At 32.3% G+C, this 24,693-nt stretch overlaps 1 protein-coding gene across 1 annotated transcript in view; it reads right to left on the reverse strand.

The window, feature by feature from the left end:
* LOC137926835 (uncharacterized) overlaps nt 1-24,693 on the reverse strand; it is a 32,171-nt gene that overhangs the window by 2,966 nt on the left and 4,512 nt on the right. The window contains exons 3-5 of the mRNA XM_068770554.1: nt 24,490-24,625; nt 4,964-5,097; nt 761-920 (exon numbers count right to left, since the gene is read on the reverse strand). Of these exons, the coding sequence (XP_068626655.1) occupies nt 761-920; nt 4,964-5,097; nt 24,490-24,625 (430 nt within the window). The remainder of the gene's footprint in view (nt 1-760; nt 921-4,963; nt 5,098-24,489; nt 24,626-24,693) is intronic.

Raw genomic sequence — 24,693 nt, forward strand, 5'->3', positions numbered from 1 at the left:
AATTCTTTGGACTATAATATATGGCAGGTTCTGGAGGCTTAAGTGTATGCTAGATATCAAAAAAGAGAACCTGAAATCATTCAGTCATAAGTATGGACAAAAACGCAAATCGCAGCTACAAAAAATATGGATAAATTGAAACAACGAGATATACTACGTTATTGGTAAATTCTATTTTTATATTCAAGTCCGTGTCAGAAACGATCCTTTAGAACAATACATGTGCTGGAGGAATTTGCTGCAATTTCCGTGGACTGCATTTTGCACTAACTATTCCATCCCGGACGATCCCGATACGACAAACAGGTTTTTTGCGATTTGTTTGTAATGTAGCAGTATTTTTGGGCGACATCCAGAGAGGACGATCAAAATCTCAAATAACCGATGGGGAACTGTAAAAGTCTTGGGCAAACGTCTAGTTGGTCGAACCACATTCGCTAGTCTCTTGTTACCCATCCTCATGCTACGCTCCTCAAGGAAAAAGATATGCACTACTGGTGCAGCATATTGAAGATGAAGGTTAATCCGTGTCCATGGTATCACTATCCTCAACAATGAGAACAAAGATGCAAGGAGGAGGACTTTGACACGCTGTCAAATAAGAAAACGATAATAAACTGTCATTTATATGTAATTTAAATACTAACTGTTATGTTAGCGGAGGTTCTCTCATTGGTTATTTTGGTAGAGTTCCGTATAAATATTTTCTAACGCTGGTCACATATACATAAAGTTAAATGATATAAATAGGAATATCTACCTATAATAACACTTCGCTCCCTTTTATGATTTCCAATAGATGCAATACACGTTATTCTCATTTTTGGTTTCGCTGGGGTTTTTAGTCCGAGCGTTGACACTAGTAATCCCTGCGAGACTGGTTTGGCACCGTACGCTATCAACATGGCCCGATCTGTTATCTGTAAAAAAGCGTTTTTTTTAACTTTGAAACTTAGATTCTACAAATAAAATAATATTAAATATAAAAAGTATTTTATCACATTTAGACAGACTGTTAAAAATTGTACTAATTACATTTTTGTAATAGAAACTTGAAAAAGTTATCTGCAACTATCATTATCATTGCAGCTAAAGGACGTGCACGATACTGGTTGAAATTGACATCTTCTGACGACCTTAACATGGTCAAATATCCTTCTCGTGGATAGACGAATATCTTTCGATGTGCTTTTCTATAGAATTATGTAATTCATACCGCATATATATTTGATGGAGTAAAGGTGACATAAATATAAAAAAAACATCACGTGACCTACTTTACTTTCAGCATTGCAAATTGAATTACGTAATAATGAATAAACAGAAAAATATTAAATTAAGGATCACTAATTTTTTGTTTAAATTGGATCATACTTCAAAATCTCTGCTTATTTTTAATTAAAAAAAGTGGAAATCTCTTCGTCCATTGAAAGTAATTCGAAACTGCACTTAAAATTTTCAAAATTAGTTTAAAAAACATATTAATTTAAACTGCTCGTTACCCTGCTTGTATATTGCAGCACCAACATTTAGTCCAATTAACGTTTATATTTCAGAACAACTTCGCAAAAACGTAATCAATTCAAATCTATTTATTTAACAATTTGCACACGGAAGATAAACAAGGGTTAAATTATTTAAGAGTCAGAATGTAAATCACATAACTGTATGCGCTTCCTTGATACTAAAGCTATATCTTTTATTTTAATCAAACAAGAGATATTTTAAGACAGATTTTGGGATATAATTATATATGTAAACAAGATGGCCCCGCCAGTTTCAAGATATTAATGAAATCCTCGAGCATCATGCGGATGGAATTTCGTAAAATCTATACTTAGCTATACCTCGACTTGATGATAGAAATACATATTTTAACTCTATGTCTAAACTCTTAGTTTAAGTCATGTCGCTCCAGAGATATTGTGACGAGTACAGAGTACATGAAACGAAACATTATATACAAAATAAAACATAACACGTATACACACACAGATATACATACATGGATATCGGTAGGAACAACTGAGAAACGTATTCATATGTGTGTTAATTTTTAGTAAAGTTTTTTTGTTTTTGTGTTTGTGTTTAGAGTTTTCATAAGTTGAATTAATGTAATTATTGTGTTTTATTAACAATTTATTAACCGAAGATTAGTGCAGCGTCAAACTATTCAAATCATATCATAAGTTATAACACAAGATCGTAAATGTATTTCGACGGGAAAATGTCAACTTCAATGACATTTAACTTCGTTATATTATTTTGTTGTACTTTGTTATATTTATTGTACTCATAATGAATCAGAGACGACGTTAATTAGAACGAAAAAAAAACTATTTTTAATTCAGAGTGAAAAACATGCTTGTGATTGAACCGGGTTGGTCGTGTAATGATAAATCAACGGCGAGCTCTCCGCCGCTCAGGTACCACGCTTGATAAATATTTAAGTATGGAGTAACCTACGGTACTCTGTGCTTAAATATTTACTATTCATCTTATATTCATTGACACGTATGTACATTTATGTGCTTCCGTGAAAGGGTGTAAAGAGAAATGAATGACTTTTTCTTTTAACGATCTTAGATACGTCCTTCCTATCTTTCTTGTTTAGTTGCTTTATTACTAATTCTGTTTGCGAATTGGCATTTGCGTTTGTGAGCGCTGAAGGTATTTAGTTTAAATTAAAATTTAGACTGAGGCCTATCCTTGTTTAGCTTAATTGCGATGTGGCTTTATAATTAAATTTTTATATCTATAGTGACTGTTTAATATTTTTGTCGAATTGAAAATGTCATAGTTGGTATAGGTGAGAGGTGGTAGTGCAGCGGTTTTTTATATATATTCGCTTTGTGCATTAATTATATAGGATTGTCACTGCTCACAAAACAAGTTTACAAGGGATTGTCAGCAGTGTTCTCTGCATACTATAATACGACACTATTGTCACCCACCCGCTTATCAAGCATGGCAATTAGCTTTTGGTCTTGCAATGGGCATCTGTTGACAGAAACGACGGTATAACTGTAAGTTGTGTAAGTAATAAAAAATCTTGAATTAACATATTCTGTTAGTTTGTCTCTTTTGATTGCTAGAAGAGCCCAACTTGATAGAAACTTCTATAAAATTGAGTTCCCTTATAATTGCTTTTTTCAACTAAAATTTTCAATAAATTTTCATACGTGCTCTGAACTGCAAAGAATGCAACTCCGTCGGTAGCAGTTGATTTGTGACCTCTTTTAATATTTTCTTAAACAAAATAGAGTAATTCAAGCCCAAGCTTTGTTTTTACTTAAAAAATCATTCTCATTGATAATTTTTTTATAAGATATTTTTGATAATTTTTTTTAAGTTTGTTACATAATAATTCAGAGATATTGTATGATAGTGCACTGTAAAACTATAGACAGATTCCCTACAAAAAAAGCTAATAATTTTATGTAGCATAGAGAAAGGTATAATAAGCTTAAAGTGGCAAAGCATGGCAAAGCGTGGCAAAGCGAGGTAAAGCGAGGCACTTAGACTAGATTTATTTACAGTAACTAAGTTCGAAGGATTCCGCAGAAGCTTCCGTTTGCGCTGATAAAATCTTTGTTTTACAAGATTGGTAGGCCGCTAAACTCTTAATTCGCTTGAAGGTGCTTTTCAAGATGTGACTAGACGGAAGAGATGGAGTATTGTTTGAGAATAGTAAGTGGTGATGTTGCCTTATTATTTTTGTTTTCATTTAAGGTATATCCGACAAAAAGTATATACATAATAATTGGTATTGTTAACATTTTTTTTAAAAGATGTGTTGTTTTGAAGTGTTCTTTCCTGCTTCTTCTCCACAACTATAATAATACAAAAGCAGAGTAGTCAAAAATAAAATACATTGAAAATTAACAATCAATAAGAGTCCCTTGTTAAGCTTCCCATGTTGTATAAATATTTTTTTATTTTTTAATTAGTATTCGAACGCTTACTTGAATTTGGACACCATCAGTAAGATAATCGCTGTCATTGCGTTTGAGGCAAGAATGTACATGGTACACGAATTGCAAAAATTAACTTATATATGTAATATACACCTCAATCACACTAGTTTTTCATTTTCCTCGCATTCAAGAAGAAACAAATATGCGCACGGGTGATTTCTTACCGCCACCTGCATAACGTGTATATAAGTATACCAATTTGGTGAAGTCGCGTGTGCAACCGCATAGCAATTGAATCGCCAAGGTGCAGAATAAAATAAATTCGTTGTGCAAAATTCTTTGTACAGCAAACTTGATACTCCTCGTTTGATGGTAAGAAAATCAAAGAGAAATATTGCCCCTTGTGGTTTAAACTTATTTTTTAGAATTTATAAGTATTGTAGAAGAAAAAAATATATTTCAATTTTAATAGTAAAGGATAACAGTTGTCAAAATAACAGATACAGTTGTGAAACCTAGTAAAATGAATTGTGTGTAACTTTTGAATAATTACTTTGTAGGCGTTTTCTTTGTTGGAATAAAACTCCTGAAAACAGTTAAAAATGTATTATTAAACATTGGAACGAAATTATAATTATGTCACACGTAAAATATAAGCGCGCGAATAAGTGTGCGCATGCAGCGTGCTGTGTGGAAAGCAGCGCTGATATATACGTGTGCGATGCGCCTGCGCCGGTGCAGCTAACCATGGCCTATTTACCTATATGTACAGCGCATGATGTTCGGTGGATGCCGCGACCCCTCGTCCAGCGAGACTACCTCGCTGCGCGAGTGTCCTTGCTGATTTTTGTGTATGCATATGTTTCTGTTTGTGAAGTGGTTTGTGTTTGTGCCGTGTTAGTGTTACTTGGATTCGTGCGCCTTAACCTATTTGAATAGCAGACTTAAAAAGTTTTAAAAATTATTCATAACGTTTTACAATTTTATTAATCCTCTATGGCCTGCGCGGTAGATTACTCTGAATTTTACAAGGCTTACACACATACCTTATCGCCGTCGACGTACCACTGAAGTTCAGGTGCAGGAAATGCTTTCGCTGAAGAACAATTGACATCTAAAGGTTCTTCGATATTGTAGATCTGCTCGTGACCACTTATGCGAGGATTATCGCGCGGAAAATCTGAAATTTATGCACGGAATTGGTTCAAATTCATTATTCAATGACACACAATTGTTAGATAGTTTGAATTGGTTATTCACTTGGAATTGCTAGTTTACATATCCGGTATTATGCTCAATATGTAAGGATTTAGCTATGTAATATATTTTCTCAATAGGTACGCTTTGCCTATTTACTACAATAGAGTGTAACATGTAATCTTTTAAATAATAAATAAAAAAATCCTACTACAGTGTACAAGACTTTTAAGTGATTTAAAAAAAATAAGCCAAGAAATTTATTCCCAAATCTCTCCTCTACCGTATTAAGGATACTGTGAAAGTGATCGCAAAAAAAAAACCTGTTTCAGTTTATTGTGGGCCCTTTTCAGATGAACATGCGTTTTGAATCCTTGTAGGTTTAAAACAATTGCATTATAGGAGAGCTTAGTCTGATTCTCGTTTCAAATTGGATTCTACAGGCTTTCTTCTCAAGACTTACACAAGTGATCACTGTAAAATATTCTCACTGTATAAAAACGTACGGATAAATTAATATAAGAGCGAGGAAATAAAGACTCTAGAGTTCTAGAACATTCTAAGAACAAAAACACTGCATGGTTAAAGTTAGTATATCAAGTTTAAAATTTGTAACGTGAACATGGCGTAACGTAAACGATCGATTTTAGCTATTGTGAAACAACGACGGCCGAAACTACGTCGTCAACATATTTTTATTATGAATATTTAGTGTAAACGGAACCTTAGACTTTACCTAATTCTATCATTTTCATTTAAATCTTTATTTAGACCGTTGAAAGTATTTGCCAAAAATCCTTTGAATGTTACTTTATGATGGCAATTTATTTTCAACAGTGATTTATTAAATTTAGCGCTTAGAATAGTAAATTTATACAACTATCTGTCACTATCTAATAGATTTAGGCGTTACCTTGCGGAAGTCCATCCTTACTAAGAAAGGTACTAATATATAGCTACTTCCGCTATGCAGCAGTAGTCGTGCAATGAAGTGCACAGCCCGCTAGCCCGGTGTTTAGCGGAAGTATCTATATATTAGTACCATTATTAGTTATCTGGTACTATCCTTGGGATATATAAAGAGGTGTCAAAAGAAATTTCAGATTTAGGAATGATGTAGATATTTCTCTCGACACCTATTCTGATGGTAAAATAATAATTTAATGTTCTAAATGTGAAATCGACGAATAAATCCGCACTTAATTGTGTGCTAAACATCGCATTGTGGTTCGATTTTAATATATTTTTAATTACTTTAGTTAATTTAGTTTGTTAAAAAATATTTAGTCGTTAGAAGAATTATTATTAATTATATTTCATTATCATCTTCATTTCTGCCAAAGGACGTCCACTGCAGAAATAGAGCTTCCTCTAATGTTCCCAGTAGGATCGGTTGGAAACAGCCTGTGTCCAGGACCTTACGATGAATATAACAAGATCGTCTGTTACCTTGTGGATCGACGTCTTACGCTGCGATTACAGTCCATTGTCTCCGCTCCAAAATCAAACTGCGGGGTTAGATCGGTTACTTTTATTCCTCTACAAATCCCTCCTCATTTTTTATTCGTAGAGAATCCTTGGCGAAGGCCTCTCTGTGGCTTTTTAAGCGGTTGCGAGTTTGCCAATAATACCCGAAATGTAAATTTTTTAGCATGAGTAAAATATCTAGTTCAGAATCACTTGTCAAGTATTTTAAAACTTAATCAAGAATTATTTCTGAATATGTCATATATAAGTAAAATACTCAAATGGAATAAAAAGTAAACAAGTCAGTTTTAGAAACCAAGGTTATTAATATTAAAGAACAACTGATTTTTTAATTTGTAGTAGTAAAAAGTTATATCTCAAATTAGTAAAGTCTATTTGTCTAAATAATTTATAATATTGTTATTTATTATAGAACATGTACATGCACTACTTTGTTACATCCAGAATAAACCACTTTTATATAAATATTTAAATACGATTCCATATTGTTCTTGATCTCTGCTTGCGTAGAATACTATGTTAATTCGGTCTCATTGCACAAAGGAGCTCGGATAATCTAGAGGAGCTTATAGTTGAGTTATAATGAGGTTACATAAGTAAATTGTAACATGAGTGAAACTTACTATAACATATATAAAAAGCTAGGTTTTCGTCAGTATTCAAAGAGTCAAGTTTTATCTATTTATTCATCCTTTTTAAAATCATTTTATATTTTTATATTTTGTATCTTACTATTAATATTGTTCTTTCGTTTCTCTTATTTGTAACGAATGCTTTAGCTTGTTATATACTGGAATCAAGTAAATTTTTCGCTACTTCAAACAAAGAGTTAAATTACAAAGCCAGTCACTGTCAGTATCGTCCTGCACATTCCTTTTAATGGATGATATTTTTGTTGTTGACAAATGCTGCTTGCTGTTTCGTATTTTCAAACATAGCTATTTAAAGATGGCAAAGCAATAAAGACGCTTAGCATAAACCTCTTTACAGCAGCAAAGCTCGGAGGCTTCTTTAGTGACGTCAGTTTCTATAGTTATATTATTTTTTTCAACGTGTTGGGAGAAAGCTATGTTACAAGATCATTTATGGGAATGCTCCATGGAGTGAATGGGCAAGTGGCCCCGAACAGGAAACTCGGCTCAGTTCGTCATTCGCAACATGTTGAGAAATTCGATTCGATTGCCTTATACTGGATCCGCACTCTTGAAAATTTCCGTAAACTTTTAAATCGCTATAAACGTTTAATTTCGAAAATCAAACGTCGTTATTCATAGTTCTACACGCGTGATGGATATCGAAATTATCAGCTATATTTGGCTTAGTTTATCATTATTACTAAAATAAAGCGTTATTTATCAAAAAAAATATTTATTTATATTTTATGACATATGCTCGCCACTAGTGTACTAACGAGAATGAAAGCGCACAAACCTATGGCGTTGCAAGCGCTTTCGACAAATTACTTTGGATTTGCAATAAAAAATTTGGACTCATTGAATCTTCTACAAGTGCATTAAAACTAAGCCAAACAGTGTTTGGATAGCCAGACGTTTGAATTTGTGACAGCTTGTTTAGGTTTATTAAGTGTGTAGACGCGACATTAGAGGGCTAACAATGCCCGGAGATCATGTGTAAATTGATATTCACAACAGTGTTTATATTCGATTATACATGATGCCGCTTTTTCAGTTCCGAGTACGGAAGTTGCTTTTAATAAAAATAAAAAAAAAATTCAATATACATAGTACGAGATCATAAATACAGCATTACGCTTGTTATTTTTAACATGATATTTTAATCAAACGTGAGTGAATAATAGGTTGTATTTTAAACGTACAATTAGTGGATGGATGAGATGAAAGTAATTTAGTACTCGTACATTAAATATGATCACATTTAAAAAGGTGCAGAGATATCCATCACGATAATTGCTCTTTTGTTTATTAGAGATTAATCATTCGGTTCTCATTACAGGCAGTGGAACTTACGTGAATCAATATTAATCATTAATTTTGTTAATGATATTTTGTGTTCGGCTTGAGATATAATTTCACCGAAATTTGTTTATTCATTTAATTAAAGTTTCTTCATTAATTTGCTTATACATTCAAATTTCAATATGAAGACATTCGTTTTTGTAACGAACTTTGTTGTTTAAAAATAGAAGATCACGTGTCAAGTTGATGATGATTGTTTAAAACAAATTGATTATGTCAATGTAATTTTTAATTCAATTAAAAACTGTCGAACAATAACAAAATAATTAGCAGTCTTTTACAAAACACCTTTACCGTTCACAATTTCGGTCATCTAATGTGAATATAAACTGTGAATTGCTTCATTTTTCTGTTAAAGTTTATAAAATAAGTAAAAAAACATCGTGAACCCAAATAAGGAATAAACTCTTACATTACCATCTACTTAATTTTGCTCTTATTGTCATTTTTTATAACTAACAAAGCTTTGAAAATCTTTAACGCTATATTTTTTAAGTTATTGTTTTAAATTGGTGTAATATTACCAAGTTGTCTCTTTAGACTTTGCCGCAATAAATTATTACCGGCCTTTCCTAAATAATATTTTTACAGCTTTTCAAAAAATTAAGTCGTAATTTATATCTGTCGTTTTGTTGAAAAAATATTTATTGCTTTCCGCTTCGGCTCAGGGGAATGGAAGTTTTTATACTCTTTCTATTATTTCCGGAAACATTACTCGTTGCTTGTGGATCAATTTGTGGAAAATGTTACACAGTTGAGTTAAGATCCGATCAGTGTAAGATTACACTTTGGATCGAAACTACAATTTTATTTTGTATATAACATTTTGTCTTTAACCTTTACATTATCATATCATAATTCTAATTTCAGGCCGCATGGCGTCCGCCACTGGGTATATACCTATAAATTAATAAGACATGATTATTAGTGATAAAATAATAATAACTATTATATTTATAAATGTCAATTTTAGTTTAAATACATATATATGTAAAAATTCTTGTACACGAGATTTCTAAATATACACACACTCAGTACTATATCTCCGAAACCTAAAGGTTGTATCCTTTTGGAGAACTAAGGTGAGTTCCAGAAGCGGGCAGATGATAGTCAGTCATTTATATAACAAGTTAGATATATGTTTTTCGACCTGTAATATTTACGAACTTTCCATAACATGTTATTATTCTTAAATATATATTTCGTTTAACTAGATTTAAAATATATTTAAAGTTAAATAACTTAAATATTATTTTTGTTTAAAAAATTTGGCACCGAGATACAATTACGGTATCGCTGGATGAAATGTATGAATCGAATGCCAACGAATAGAAATCGATAGGTAAATTAAAAAAAAATGATTCTTAAATAAATATGAAATGGGCGTTCTGAATAAAAACGTTACAGTAACATGATATCGTCAGTATCAAAACCCGCAAAGAAGCCGAAGAATGTCGCAGTTATTGTACACGACAGGCGGAGTTATGGCGTGTCTAAAAGAAAACTCTAACCCAGTCCCTCGTTTATTTATTCGTTAAACCGAATTTTACGACAATTCGGTACGCGATTGGGTGATTGCTACCACTCTACCGCATACCGCATGTATTAAATAATTCATCATATTCTTCACTACGTGTGTACATTTTTACATATACACCCAATGCCGGACATCTATATTTTAACAACGTAAGAACGCGCTAAAACCTTTTGAAATATACTAATTGTTTCGAAAAATCTCTATAACGATATATATAGTAATTTTCATATTATTTTGAAATTCGGAAGTTACATTTTATGAACAGCTTTGTCGAGTAGGGATAAATTATTTTAAAACGGCGTACATAGCTTTTTCTAGATTTAAAGATACGGATGTTTATTGAATCTTTTATATTGTTGTGTTTTCTGTTATTATTTTTGGAACAAGATTTAAATTTACGAGTTTCTCAGTTTTTAACTTTTTTTAGAGCTGTCATGAGCGCTATGTTCCAATGACCAACCGCCGTTTTGAGATTATACTCAATTATTCACTACGGAGAACACTTTGTACTTTTCAGAAATATGCCTATTGTCGTGAATGTCGTTCGTGTAGTAATATAAAGATAACAGCGTGACTGGAAATGGCCACTACAGCATTCTGGATACTGTCACGTAACAAACTTCTTTAATGCTTTATTCTTTTTATTCGTTTTATGTCTGTCTTTGAGTATTGTGTACAGGATCTTTTAATCATATCAGCTATCGAAATAATCGTTTTAAAGTAAACCAAGACTTCGAAAAGTTATTATTGGTTTAATTTTTTTTAAAATATTGCTGTCTGGTTCGGAATGTTGATGTTGCTATTGAGAAGAATAATGTAAAAATAGACTATGAGAACTACGGAAGTACCTTTAAATTACTTTGTGGCTATACGAAGCAATTTATTTAGTATGAATTTAGGTAAGGGAAAAATGTTAATATCTCATACAATTTATAATAGATGTCAGACAGCGGTAACCAAATCTAATCCATAAGAAGTAATTGATAGTTAGACTGCAAAGTCTCAGACATTTTGAATTAAAAAAGTAAAATTACTAAGATAATTTGTTTCGAACTAGACCGAGTTCTCCGTCTGAAGTTCGATTTGTAAAATTAAATCAAGCACATTGGCATTGCTGTTTTAAATTAAATAGAAAACGGTAATGCGCTCGTTAGTCGTACTTTCTTCTAACGAAGAATTAATGTGTAAGCTTACGTGAGGTCACTATAGATTGTTTTAACTTTTCAAAAATTTAAATTAAAGTCTTGAAAAACGTGCCAATTTTAAATCGCCTTTAACTTCAACACAAATGTTTGCTTAAACCAATAACTTAATTTTTAAAATAATGCATAATATATGGATTGACAAAAGTAATTGACATAGAAGGAAGAAAGTACTTATTTCTCTATTGTTTCTTCATTTATGAAGACCGTTTTCATTCTGAAACGCCTTCACAAAATCTATATACTATAACCTCTTTCCATGCCATCATATCATCTGCCTTCCACAGGGCAGTACTTGACTTGACCAGTTCGGATGGTAGGTGATCGTTGACACGGTCTTTTATCGACAACTTTTTCTACAACCAGAAGCTATCTGATTACCTGCGATCCATATAGAATAAATTTTTTAAGACTCATTGGTAACACATTGTAGAGAGTATTAATCTTGAGTTATTCGAGGACTTCTTTGTGCGTGTAGCATGATATGCGTAAATTTCACCTTATACAACGCATTTTAAAGATTTCTTTCGGTTTGATGCGTAACTGGACTATGATTCAGAGCCGTATAGTCATATTTGGAACAACAGTAAAGAAAGGAAAGTTAGAAATAACATAGTTTCATGAATATTTTGTATAGTAAGTATAATATAAGTAAGTATAATTGTTCATTGGTTATTACAACATCTATTAATATATAAAATATTTTGACGCTTTGTGAGTTTAAGCTAAATTATAATTAAGGCATATTATGATTTTTTCGATTGATTTATTCAGAAAAACAAATTTGAAAGACGTCATTCACGTTTGATTCTGTCTTTCTCTTCTTGTTCTTTCATTGTCATTACTGAAGAGATCCTTCCTGGAAAGCCTCTATGACCTGCTTTTTTGATTGATTATGTTATTATGAGGTCCGTCACCACCAGCTCAGAGTCTCACAATTGGGTTTGTGATCCCATTCGTCTATTTCCCTTTACTTTTCTTACGACAACCTGCTTATCGAAACTACCTCCGAGCTATGTGACCGAAGTAGTTCAGAATCCGCTTGTAGCATATGGTAGATAATACTTTATATGAAGTTGATCAAGAATAGGTTTTGTGATTCTCCTGACAGTTCTCCGTATATTTACCACCCTTCGCCGGCACCATATTTCAAGATCATCGATCTTATTTCGGTCTGCCGTGAGGATTATTCAGGATTCAAAAGCGTATAAGATCGAAAATTTCAGAGTTCTTACCAGTCTAATTTTTGTGATATTTCGATTTTGGCAATCACATTTTTTTGGCATTTGAGTTCGTCTTCAAATCTCCTTCCTCCTTGATCACTGATCATTGACATGTACGCACTGATTTTATTAACCCGCTTTCTAAAATCTATACATTTCAAACTGAAAACAGACCGAAGTATATGGAAATTTAAACTTTTATTTTAAATCGTGAAATATCGTCGTATACCAATATTTTCAAATTTAATTTAATTTTTTAAGTGAAGGCGTATACACAGCACTACTGATAGCGAATGTGTGCTTTAAAGATTTTTATTAACTTACTGAAATGCAGTTGTTAATGAAAAAAGTATATTTAATATCTCGAAGAGAGCGTTCTTTATGTAACGTACGCGTATCTCAAAGTATTATTTTTTGGTAATTTTCCGGCACCGAGCAAGCGAATGTCAACGTTGTTTGCTTTCCATTGCTAGACGAACAAACAAATGTTTTTTAGTTACAAAAATTTACGATTTTAAGTTTTGGTAAAGAACCTGAATGCTGTTTCAATATGTATCTGGTTTTTCAATATCACTAGATATAAAGACTATACTATAAACGTAAGATTTAATACAATGCTCTTTCGTTTCTGTTAGTGATAGGTGCTAATGATTTTAACGTGCTTCAGCAATTATAAATAAATCTAAAGATGCGTTTACAAATGGCTACTTTTTTATTGGTTGCGCAAAGATTTATTTAAATTTTGCTTATATTAATAAAGAAACTTAAAGATAAAAAAATTAGGCGGTGTAGCAAAGGATGTAACAATATCAGTTGTAATATTTTGAGGCAGAAGTGAATTCATTTTTTACCATCATCATTCTCATAGTCTATTCTGCGCATCGTCACGTAGTTATAACTAGAATATATTATGTCAGAAAGGTGTATAAATAACTTCTATTATTTTCCCATGTAGGTATTAATAATTTTTCCAAGTATTCCAAAAACATCATTTAAGGAAAATACACCTTGAAACTACGCTTATAGATATTGACCCTTCAATATCCTAGCACCTGTGTTCTGTTATTAAGTTTTCGGTAAAGTTTGAATTTACATACATACCCTCAACACCGATAACATTTTCATTATTTTGGGTGATATTAATAAACTATAAAATCAAATTGTGAAATTTAATCTATCTACTTATCACTAAAGATGTATGAAAATATCTGCGCAGAATGTTATTTAACAAATGCAACAATTCAATTTTTTAAGATATTCTCTCTTTTACGTGATTACATATCTATTCGCATTTCTGTGCTCATTGGTAAAGATCGTGAACCCCGAATTGATAGACTACAACGTCCCGGCCGTTTGTCTGCTACTTATCCAGTCACCATAAGTTGTTCAAAATTTTGGGCCGTCTTTTGTGGCTTACTCCTTTTTCAGTTTATGACGGCATAGGTTTTTATAAATAAAAAAAAAACTTATTCATTCATATCTGCCGATAGATGCCCACTACAAAGCCCAATGATCGATACAACGGTCAGTTTTGCGCTACCCGCATTAAGCGAATTTCCGCTGTGATTGTTAAATTGTATTATATTTGATACATAATTAATCATATATAGAAATCAGTTAACCTTTTTAAAGGAACTTTAATTTATCGGGAATTCACTGAATAGAGATTAATGGGAGAATAATTTTAGTTATTAATAACTTCATTTTTGTTGCATGTAAGATCAATTTTGTACAAGAAGTGGCAAAAAACAAATCTAACAAAAGTTTTTATCTATACTGTAAGAAGCTCGTGATTGGACGCGTGTTACCGACGTGATACGTTATGAAATAACTAGGAATTAATTCATAGTGAATTTGTACGTGCCTGAAGTAGGGAAAACAATGAAGTATCTCAATAAACTGCTGGAGGAATAAATATGTCAAGAATGCACGCTTTTTCAACGAGCTTCTAAAGCAACATAAGTAAAATCTTTAGAAAATTGGTTAGGTAAGCAGAAAAGTATAATTGGTGAAGGAGACTGACTAATACAATGCAGGGAGCAATTGAATGATGCCTGCCATGTGTGTTGTTAGCTTCGATCATTGATCCAATCTATCTTTCTACAATGCGATGGATCCGGCATCTGCACAGTAGATTCAAGAAGTGACAAGAAGTTACGTCGTTTGATTGGAGAACTATATATTCCACCATGATTAGATAGCCGCAGGACTGCTTCTTTTTTTTCTTACTTACTATTTAAGTATCCATTATTGTTTGTCTTACCAATGTGCGTTAAAATAAGGGTTAAGTAATATTTTTCTAAATACTAAATCACAAAATTACATGTCTCAGTGATAAAGAGTAATTAGTAGCAATTCGGTTTTTAGGCATCCCCCAAATCAGAACACAGTCATTTCAGGAGGAATCGAAAATATATATCCTTTTATCTTTCACAATCTTTTACAATAGAACTCCAAGTTGATGTAATGATAATATTCTTCACACAAATTATTCGTGTCCTTTTATCAATTATACGTATTGCATATACGTATGAAATTCTTCACTCACAGCTACTGAGCGAGCCACAGAGATGGCTAGGTTGTTTTTCGGGAATGGGGGAGATTCGTAGACGAGTAGAGTAGAGAGAACAGAAAATCGCAAGAATGTTGAAGTTCTGCTGTGGAGACCACGACACGGTCCAGCAAGCTTAGTATAGGACCTCCACCCAAGAGTTCTACAGACGACTCTTACAACCAACTGTTCGAAAACTATGGGAGACCCCCCACTTCAGCAATGATCATGCCTAGGCTGAAATGTTGATGACGATAAATTTATACATGGTAAAAGAATTTGTAGGCAACGTAAATGGACTAGATTTAAAAGATCATTTCTGCAATGGAGGGATCAGGTGACGTTCATAAAATCGCTACCCAATCTATGCGTAAGATGCGCATCAGAGGGGGATGCGAAAAGAATACAATAGGAATTATACTTTGAAATGAAAGTAAATTTTATTGTATCAATTTAAACACTAACCTAATTATTATATCGCGTAACTTGGATTGTACTTCAGCAGCAGTATTATTTAAAATTCATGCTACTTAACAAAATTTCGCCATTTAAAAAAGTACAGAGAACTCGATAACAAAGTGAAGGAAGCCTCACAAGGTTTAAAAGGTCACTTGAAAGTTTTTTTCCGTTAAAAAGTGATTTACATTCAAATGCTTCGACTTTTGTGAAGAAACTTTTGCTTGTGTTTTTATGAAATTTAAATTTTGCAAATATTAAATTACAATTGTTTACATATAATTCATATATTAGTAAGTTAATTTGTTTAGTTATTGTATTTGTAAATAAAAACTAAAAGTATAATATTTTTGAAAATATTACAATACACTAAAACATAATAAAAGTTCATGGCATAACCAACAGAAGTCCCTATAAAAGATTTAGTGTACTTGGATAGAAATTATCATGAAAGACTTAATATCCATAGCAAGGCGGTAGATGACAGGAGAATATTGTAATGAAATATAATTATTTTAAAAATGTACGCATAATTAATGGTTATATTATTCAATATATTATAGTGGAACTGGGATCACCGATGTAGCTTGAAGTGAGAGTGGGCGGAGCACATTCAACTGTTGGTTGCATGAGCGGCTGTCAGGTCCGAAAGATTCTTGAGTGGCGACCACGAACTGGTGGATGCGATGTGGGTATGTCCCCCACTCGGTAGACCGATGACATAGTCAAGGATGCGGGTAGCCTAAGACCGATCATCGTGGCGATCTTTAGCTGGCATTACGATGATGATATATTATACTTATGTTTTTTTAAGAAATCTGAACAACACGGCGTTCCTTAGTCAGCGTGAAACATAACCCAGTTGGCCAGTACGTGTGTGATTTTATTTAAATAAAAATATTTGTGTTATTAAATGTCAATCTTAGTCTGCTATAAACAGTCAACTCAATTCATGTTTGTTAATTTATTCTTATATCATTTTTAATATTGGATTATTTCTAGCGACCACATGTGTACGTTATGAGAAGAAACCTCCCTTATATTGAAATTCTTCAACTTAAAGCTACGGAAGTTCTTAACGGTCCTGATCTGAGAAGAGCTTAAGACAAATTCACAAGAAGTTTCATTTTTTATGGTAGCTTACAACATCCTCAATAAGCAAACTATGATGATTGATTTTCGTTCCAATATACCGAGAAACTAAGTTTAGGTTACCGAAAAGTATAACAACATTATTTAAATTGGAACTGCGTGCAGGCCTACTACGTAACTTCTGAAGGAGATCTGTTTGTAAAGAAAAAAATTACGAATTAGTTGCCAATTTGCGTGACATACCGCCGTTAAACAGAAACGATCTTTGGCTTGGAGTAGATAAATATAGATTTGTAAAACACTATTCATTATCATGTTTGAACTTGAAGGTTATAGCTAGTAGGAAGCAAAATAAGTCTGTGCATATTTCAATATGGAATATGCAGATCACAATGCAGTGAGCCCAACAGTGTTTATGTGGATTTTGAATTTCAAATACATGATACAAGGTTATGCCATATTTTAATAACATTAGTCGATGGAATTCTTATCATTTGGTAATTAAAGAAATATATGAACAATGCGTATAAAACATTTGTTATATTTTGATTTAGTTTGTTTTAGATTTGTATTCGTAGATTGACTTTTTTCCTTTAAAGTTTAATTTTATTCGTTTATTGTTTTCACGTAGATTTTCATTTCTTTTACAATATTCATGTACAATAACAAATAACTAAAGATATCTTATAGAAATTATTTTTACGAATATTGTAAAATCATTTTATGCGAATACGACTTTCTGTTATCTTTTTTCCTTTTACATATGTATAGTAAATTAAAATTATTTAAGTATAAATAACAAATTAACTTTTAAGTTATTATTTTCTATAACAATGTTCAGGTTTTACTGAACCATAGATTGTAGATAAAGTAAATTACGTAATGTAAATTTTACAAGTGATATATACAATTTTTTAACAAAAATATTATTGTACTTTAAGATTTATGACTAACTAATAAAATTAATTGAGGTGTAGGTAGGTCTCGTATTAGGTGACCGACGACATAATCAAGATCATGGGAAGTCACTGGATGTCAAAAGCGCAATCCGGTCAGTGTGGCGATCTTTGAAAGAAACCTGTGCCTTGCGGTGGGCGTCGATCGGCAAACATGAATGAATGATTGAATGAAACAAGTTCACAGTATTGAATTACTGGTTGGCCAAAATTGTTATTGTAATATTGTAAATTTTATCTACATATTATACATACATTAAATAAAGAAGTTAAATCTTGAATAGATACTTATTGAAATGTTCTTAACCTTGTAATCTTATATTTGGGATCCAAGTCAAAGACAGATTGCGTTAGGGGTAATAGGGTAATTACCTCTAGGAAGTTTTATTTTCCTCATTTGACGGATTTTTCATAGCGCTAGTACACTGTTTGTGACCAATGGAAACACAATATTTCTTTTTAATCAAAATTGTAGTAAAAACCTATAAATTGTTACGAAATAACAAGAAAGAAATTCAATTATGCTACAAAAAAGTATTCGAAAAAGAGCGAGCACCTTAACTTTTAGTTTAAGAGAAAAACTGCCTACTACAAATAACTTTACATGTAACTTACTCGATTTGGAGGCTCTCTTTCTTTTGTTGTTTTATACTATCGTGGCATATTGATCGCAATGTATTTCTTAAGGCAAATAAAAATCTAACGTGTACTAAAAATAGCAACTATAAATAATTTCTTCTTCTTCTACTTGGTCGTTATTTTCGTTGTGGAAGATCACGCGCTTCCTAAAAAGCTTTAGTCGAGGTATCGACATACTTCTTTTTGAGCGCTTTAAGCGACTGTATAATTAAAAAAATCAAATTTTGTTGGTTATTAAAAGAAATTACCATTGACAATTTTTCCAATCATTTTAATTAAATTCGTTACTATAACATTTGCCACCAGTAACTTAAAAGTTTCTTAGCGGACACAGAGCTTTTATTAAGTGTCAAATAAAAGGATCACATTTCATCATATTGCTAGAAGATTATTGTTAGTACTATATAATTTGAATGGGTTCTATTAGATGGAAAAAGAAAGAAAGGAAGACCAAAAAGAAGATGGGAAGATACTTTTACTGAAATTTGCGGACCAATGTGGATTACAGAAACAAGAGATAGAGATTGATGGAGAAAAGAAGAAATGATATTTAAAATGCATGTATCTAAATTTGTGCTAGAGAAGGCAATATCAATTTTTATTTATTACTTTTTTAACTAGGAAGATTCATTCTTAAATCAAAACAGGAAGACATCAAGTTATTTTTCTAGCCGATTAGCAATGCATCTTTGATTCACCTGAGCAATATAAATTCAGATATAAATAGTCTTAAATACATTAATAACGTATAGACAGATATCATAAATAACTGATTTATGATATCTGTATATACCATACTTTATCATAAAATAAAACGAAAATACCTTAATTATTAAAAGAAAAATAATTTGAAGTTAATAAATAGCTAACAAAGTAGAAATAAAAAATATTGCTGTTGATACAATAGAGTTTATTTTTAGTGTTTAAAAATCTAAAGCAAAGTAAATAAAAATTTTAAGATCAAATTGCTATAATGCCAGTAATTAACCTGGCTGTCGTTGTTTTAATGTCGTCAATTAGGCCGTGACCTAACGCCCACCGTGATTCAACAGAGATATCTAGGCCCGCCGCCTTAGCGTGCCTACGGAGGTTAACAAGAATAAAAGCTTTTACAATTACTTTGTGTTCGATACTAACCTTCTGAGTTAACGTTAAATATTGAAATTTTTCTTAAATATCGAATAAAACCTCTCTGTGTTTAATTAGTTCAATACAAATATTGATTAAATTGTTGCAGTGGTAGCCTAGTGGCAGCTGATTAAAATTTTCGATCGTAGGTCGCGCTCACACTTTGGGCATTAATTATATAGAATCGCACCAGCTCACAAACAAGTTTCTAGAAGATGGGCAGTAGCGTTCTCTGCATACTATAATGCCTCGTACCGTTGCCAACTCACCTACCGAGCGTGGTGGTTATGGTTTATTCCCCCCATAAAGATCTTTGAGTGAGATCAAAGTCTTGCAGTGGGCGTTTATGTGCTGTTACGATGGACAGTATACTATAAGACAATAAGACACAAAAACATGCCCATCCTCGACCGACTCAAGATCAAAAGTAGTCTCACTACAATATGATACCAATGTTTCTGTAGTCGCCTTGGTGACTTTTGTCTAAGGCCATACTGTCCGCAGGAAATTAAAAGATATCGACAAGCTTCTTTAAATAAGGAGAGTATATAGTAAACCAGGATCTATATGGTTAATCACGTTGGTCGACCATTTTGATTAGATTGAGCACCATTATAATGGCATCCTTCAACGTAGAGGAACGAGGTTTCCAAATGCGCTCTGATATAAGAAAAGGCCAGTTGCTTTACTTTCGTGACATATCGACTAAAAACCGTCGTAAGTTTTTCTTCATGAAACTTTCATATGAGAGAGTTCTCTAGATATTATAGACTATGTCAATACAGCATTTTCTGGTCTAATCTAGTAAAGTCAATAACTTGACTCTCAAGTACTACTGATCTCAGGAAAACAGAAGAAATGCCGGTATTGAAAAAGCTCTTGATCAATTCCGTCTTAGCCTTTCAAAATGAACTCGATTTTCACCAGAAATGAAACGACCGAGAGGTATAAAACATGATTATTATTCAGTTAAAAAAGAAACGAATATGGGATTGTAATTATTGAAAATTGCTGGGTGTACAATAACATCATTAATACAATTAGAGATGCGGGTACATTCCGCGATCCGCTCGCTGTTTCAAAACAAAAAGCACTTAAATAAGTTGCGCAAAAAGACAAGTTAACTGAGTTTATGCATCTCATTGAAATGAATAATACTTTTATTCTTAAAGATTATTTGACATTAATATGACATATGATATAACATTCCTTAGAATAAACACTGTACAAAAATTTGTATTTTAAAAACCTAGGTTGAGTAACGTACGTTTTTTTTTTGTCTTTAGTTCTCAAAGTAATACAGCGGGTCCCCCGAGTCCCAAGGATAATTCGACAGGAATTAGTATGACAAAAAATTAAGAGTTCACAATTCGTAAGCGGTGTCCTAGAAAATTTATTTATTCACGACATTGAAGAATGAAAATGTTGGCATGACTTTGCCCGTCTATCCTCTGCTTTAGATGAACGAAACAATTTTAATGATATTGCAATGATGCAATGAATAAATATAAATAGAAAATGAATTGCTTGACAATTTCACAGTCCAAAGTCTCCAATGACAGCGTGTGAGAGAACTTAAAGTGCTATTTGTTTTATCCTCGGTATTCAGAGGCTTGATTAGTAAACAAATTAACCTATCAAAACATCTGAATTAAAATTGTAATTTCTTTAAATTTTATTACGTCAATTTTTGAAATAATTTTAGAACTTATTGCGTTCACTGAATCCTTCATTATATAAATATGTATGAAATAACTATATACGATTCTAAGCTCGATGACTGATTCAGGAATTGTGAACAAAATTTAAAGCGTATAACAATATGAAATGCGTATTAAATGATTGTTTTGTAAACATGATTGTTATATGAATCAATGAAAAACAAATGCTGTTAGTTTAGACTTATAGTAAAGGCAAATGGGGTGAAATCAAATTTCGTGTTTCGTTTTTTTAGGAATCAGGCTTTTAATGCTGCCCAACTGGTACTTGCCCATTGAACTGGTTCAAGGTGGCAGGATGTAGCGGGCGCATAGCCCTAGTCCTTTTTTATGGTGACAGTTCTCTGCGTTTTCCTTTACAATGCTTACTAAATGATTGTTTTGTGAACATGAGGTATGAATAAACGAAAAACGAATGCTGCTAGTCTTATAGTAAAGGCAAACGGGGTGAAACCAGATTTTGTGTTTCGTTGTTTTAGGAATCGGGTTTTTAATGCTGATCAACTAGTACTTGCCTATTGCACCGGTTCAAGGTGGCAAGATGTAGCGGGCGAATAGCCTAAGTCCTTTTTTTTAAGTAGTGGAGCTCGAGAGCCCGAGCTCCCAAAGGAGCCTCCATTGATTTTCTGGTAAACGCGGGACAGCACGCTATTGTTACGGAGCATATTTATTAGTCTAAATTATACGAGCGCTATTTACGTCTGATTATTTTTATACAAATGGTAAAAAAATGAATATGAATTTGTTAAAGTCAATGTGCCTGATAAGTAAAGAAAAAACTTAGGACGTTTGAAGCAGTAATCGATAGTTTGCTCGCGTAACCGTTAGATGCTCTATTAAAGAAAACATAGTGTGCCGAATAGAAGTAGTAACATATGAAGTAAGAAAGTATGTATCTTTATTAACATTAAACATTGGTTATACAATGCGATTTTTTTTACATTTATTTATCAAAATATTTAATATCACATCAATAGCTTTGTGGTTAAGAGCATTGGATTTAGTATTTTTCACTATGGATTAAAAATATTCATCACTAATGTAAACCGTGAGAAAAAAAATTCCTGGAGAACCGCATTAGATAGAAACGCGAATTAAATTGAGCTTCTCTAAAATGGCTGGACATAAGCCTCCTCCAGAGATTCTTAATGAGAACGGATGTGTTCTACTGCGCTTGCCTTCCGTGGTCTCGACTCCAGAACCTTAAGCCTCCAACTACTATCTGTTCTGTGCGCTATTTGGTCTTTCCATATTTCCACTTCAACAAATCTTCTCATTTGTTATAGCTCTCTATAGTTAAAGTATATAGTTCTTTCGTTGGTTTTTTAGTAAGCAGTGGACGTCTTACGACTACAATGATGACAAATATGATACAGAAAATAAACTTACGAAACCAAACCAACAAAACAAAGACGCGTCTTTTTTCTATAATTATTTTAACAAATATCTCCAACGCAGTAGTTTCAGCAACTAATTCCGAAGCTAGTATTAAATATCCATTACACTATTGTAGGATTTTTGTTACTAGTTATTGTTTAATAAACATTCTAAATTTACTGCGTCATATTTCAGAGGCCTTACAAGGTAGTATATTGTAAAAGCGTACGCAGTTGCCTACAAAGGCGTTATTAATTTTATGAAGCCCAAAGTAAGGTATAACTTGCTTGTTTTGTTACTAGCGCTAAACTTGTATATCGAAAAGGAATATATGGGCAAGTTACTTCATTTTCTTAAAAGATTAAAAATCAAAATCACATGTAAAATCATCAAATTGTCACTGAACCCGATGGAGAATTATGGCTCGCACCCTTTTTAATCCTCTCAAAGAGAGGGTTCTGTCCCAACACTTCAAATGTTATAAAGCTAAAAACATTGTACACAAAAAAAGATAACGTTTTAACATCAAGTATGATCTGGTAGTGACATAAATATAGGCTGCGTTAAAATATTATCCATACTAAATTTACTGAATAAGGTAATTTTTTTAAATTGCCATATGTTTATTAGTATTGTCGCTAAAGATAAAACTTACAAGAACAAATAAGAATCATCTTTGCTGAAATCCAAATGGTCATTAAATCAATATACAAAAGAATATTTGAAGCAGCAGACAAGAGCATTTACATTGCTGTTATAGTTTTTTTTTTAATGTTCAATGGACAAGACGTATCTATTATTAAAAAGCGTGGAACATCTTCAAAGACTGCACTAACGACGGGTAATTGGATACCGCAGATAAATACGACCAATAATAAGTCACTGATTTCTACTTTTTATACAACTGTTTACGACGTTAATAATACTAATATTTAAAATATTCTGTGCATTGAAAGTGATTAATACAAACAGCTTAATAAGTGTTAACGACTTACCTAAGTAATAGTTACTTAGAAGTAAGTTATTCTATTCATAACGAAAGTATGTTCACTCACGAACTGTTATGCGAAACTATTGTCATTAGTAGCACATTATGGAAAAACGTGTATTTTCATTAATCGGATTTCATTAAGTAGCAAATTTGCAAAAAGCGTTAAAAGGAATTATGTATAATATTAATACTGTATAATATTAGTACTTTCTTTGTAAATTGGCTTAAAACAATAATGTTATGGTGTGGATTTCTCGAAACCAACATGCGTATAATTTATAATGAAATTATTTAAGTTTTCAGAGAATTGTTTTTCTTGGTATCTTCTGTAATCAAATATATCTTTATAATGTCATTCATATTCTATACATATATAACAGAAACATTGATATCTGTAATTTTATAAATAACTTATTTACACTTGTTATAATCATTAAGAAAATAGTTATATAACACGAAAGCTGTATACTGTTGATTTAGTTCTACATTAGGTTACAGCTTATAGCAGTTATAAAGTCATGGGGTGAATAACCTTTGTCTTAAATGTCTTCCTTTGTTTAATCAACCTTTCATAATATTTTCAGCTACATATTAACTAGCTTTATATCTATATTAATCGTATTATAATTACGAGAATTTTATGTCAGGGGTTTCAAGCGTGTGTTTTTAAATTGCTTTAACTTTTTATGTTAATTATGAACGGGCAGACGAAGCAAAGAAATGGACAAAAACAAAGACAATAACAAATGTGTTTTCCTCTTTCATTTTGTTACTTTACGCTGTGTTAAGTACATACTGTATGCATTATAATATTATTCGTTAAGTAGTATTGTTAATGTTCTATAGGTAACAAAATTAAAAAAAAAATTGTTTGTGTCATTTGTAAATAACATAAAAAAACAAAGGGAGATAAAAATCTTGACTCTTGACTTTTCTGCGAATGCTTTAGAACGCAAAAGAAAATTTTACGTTTTTTCGCACACATCACAAAAGCGCTCTAGGACAGAAAATTGTACTCACAGTATACTTCCATGAAGGCTTCTGATTGTGCGGAGTGGAATGACGGTGCCTCTTCAGACACCTCGCACCGGAAGAGACCACGGGACTTTAGAGTCAAGTCCCTGAGGTGCACGCGGCGTGCGCTTGACTTTTCCAACTGAGTGCAAGACCGTAATTAGGTTAATTATCGCATAATTGCCTTTAAATAGCCTATGTTCGCCAACT

Source organism: Battus philenor, unplaced genomic scaffold (genome assembly GCF_028537555.1).
Source record: "Battus philenor isolate CCGP_79_NKW_IND1 unplaced genomic scaffold, ilBatPhil1.0.hap1 SCAF_10, whole genome shotgun sequence".
In the NCBI taxonomy this organism is placed as follows: domain Eukaryota; kingdom Metazoa; phylum Arthropoda; class Insecta; order Lepidoptera; family Papilionidae; genus Battus; species Battus philenor.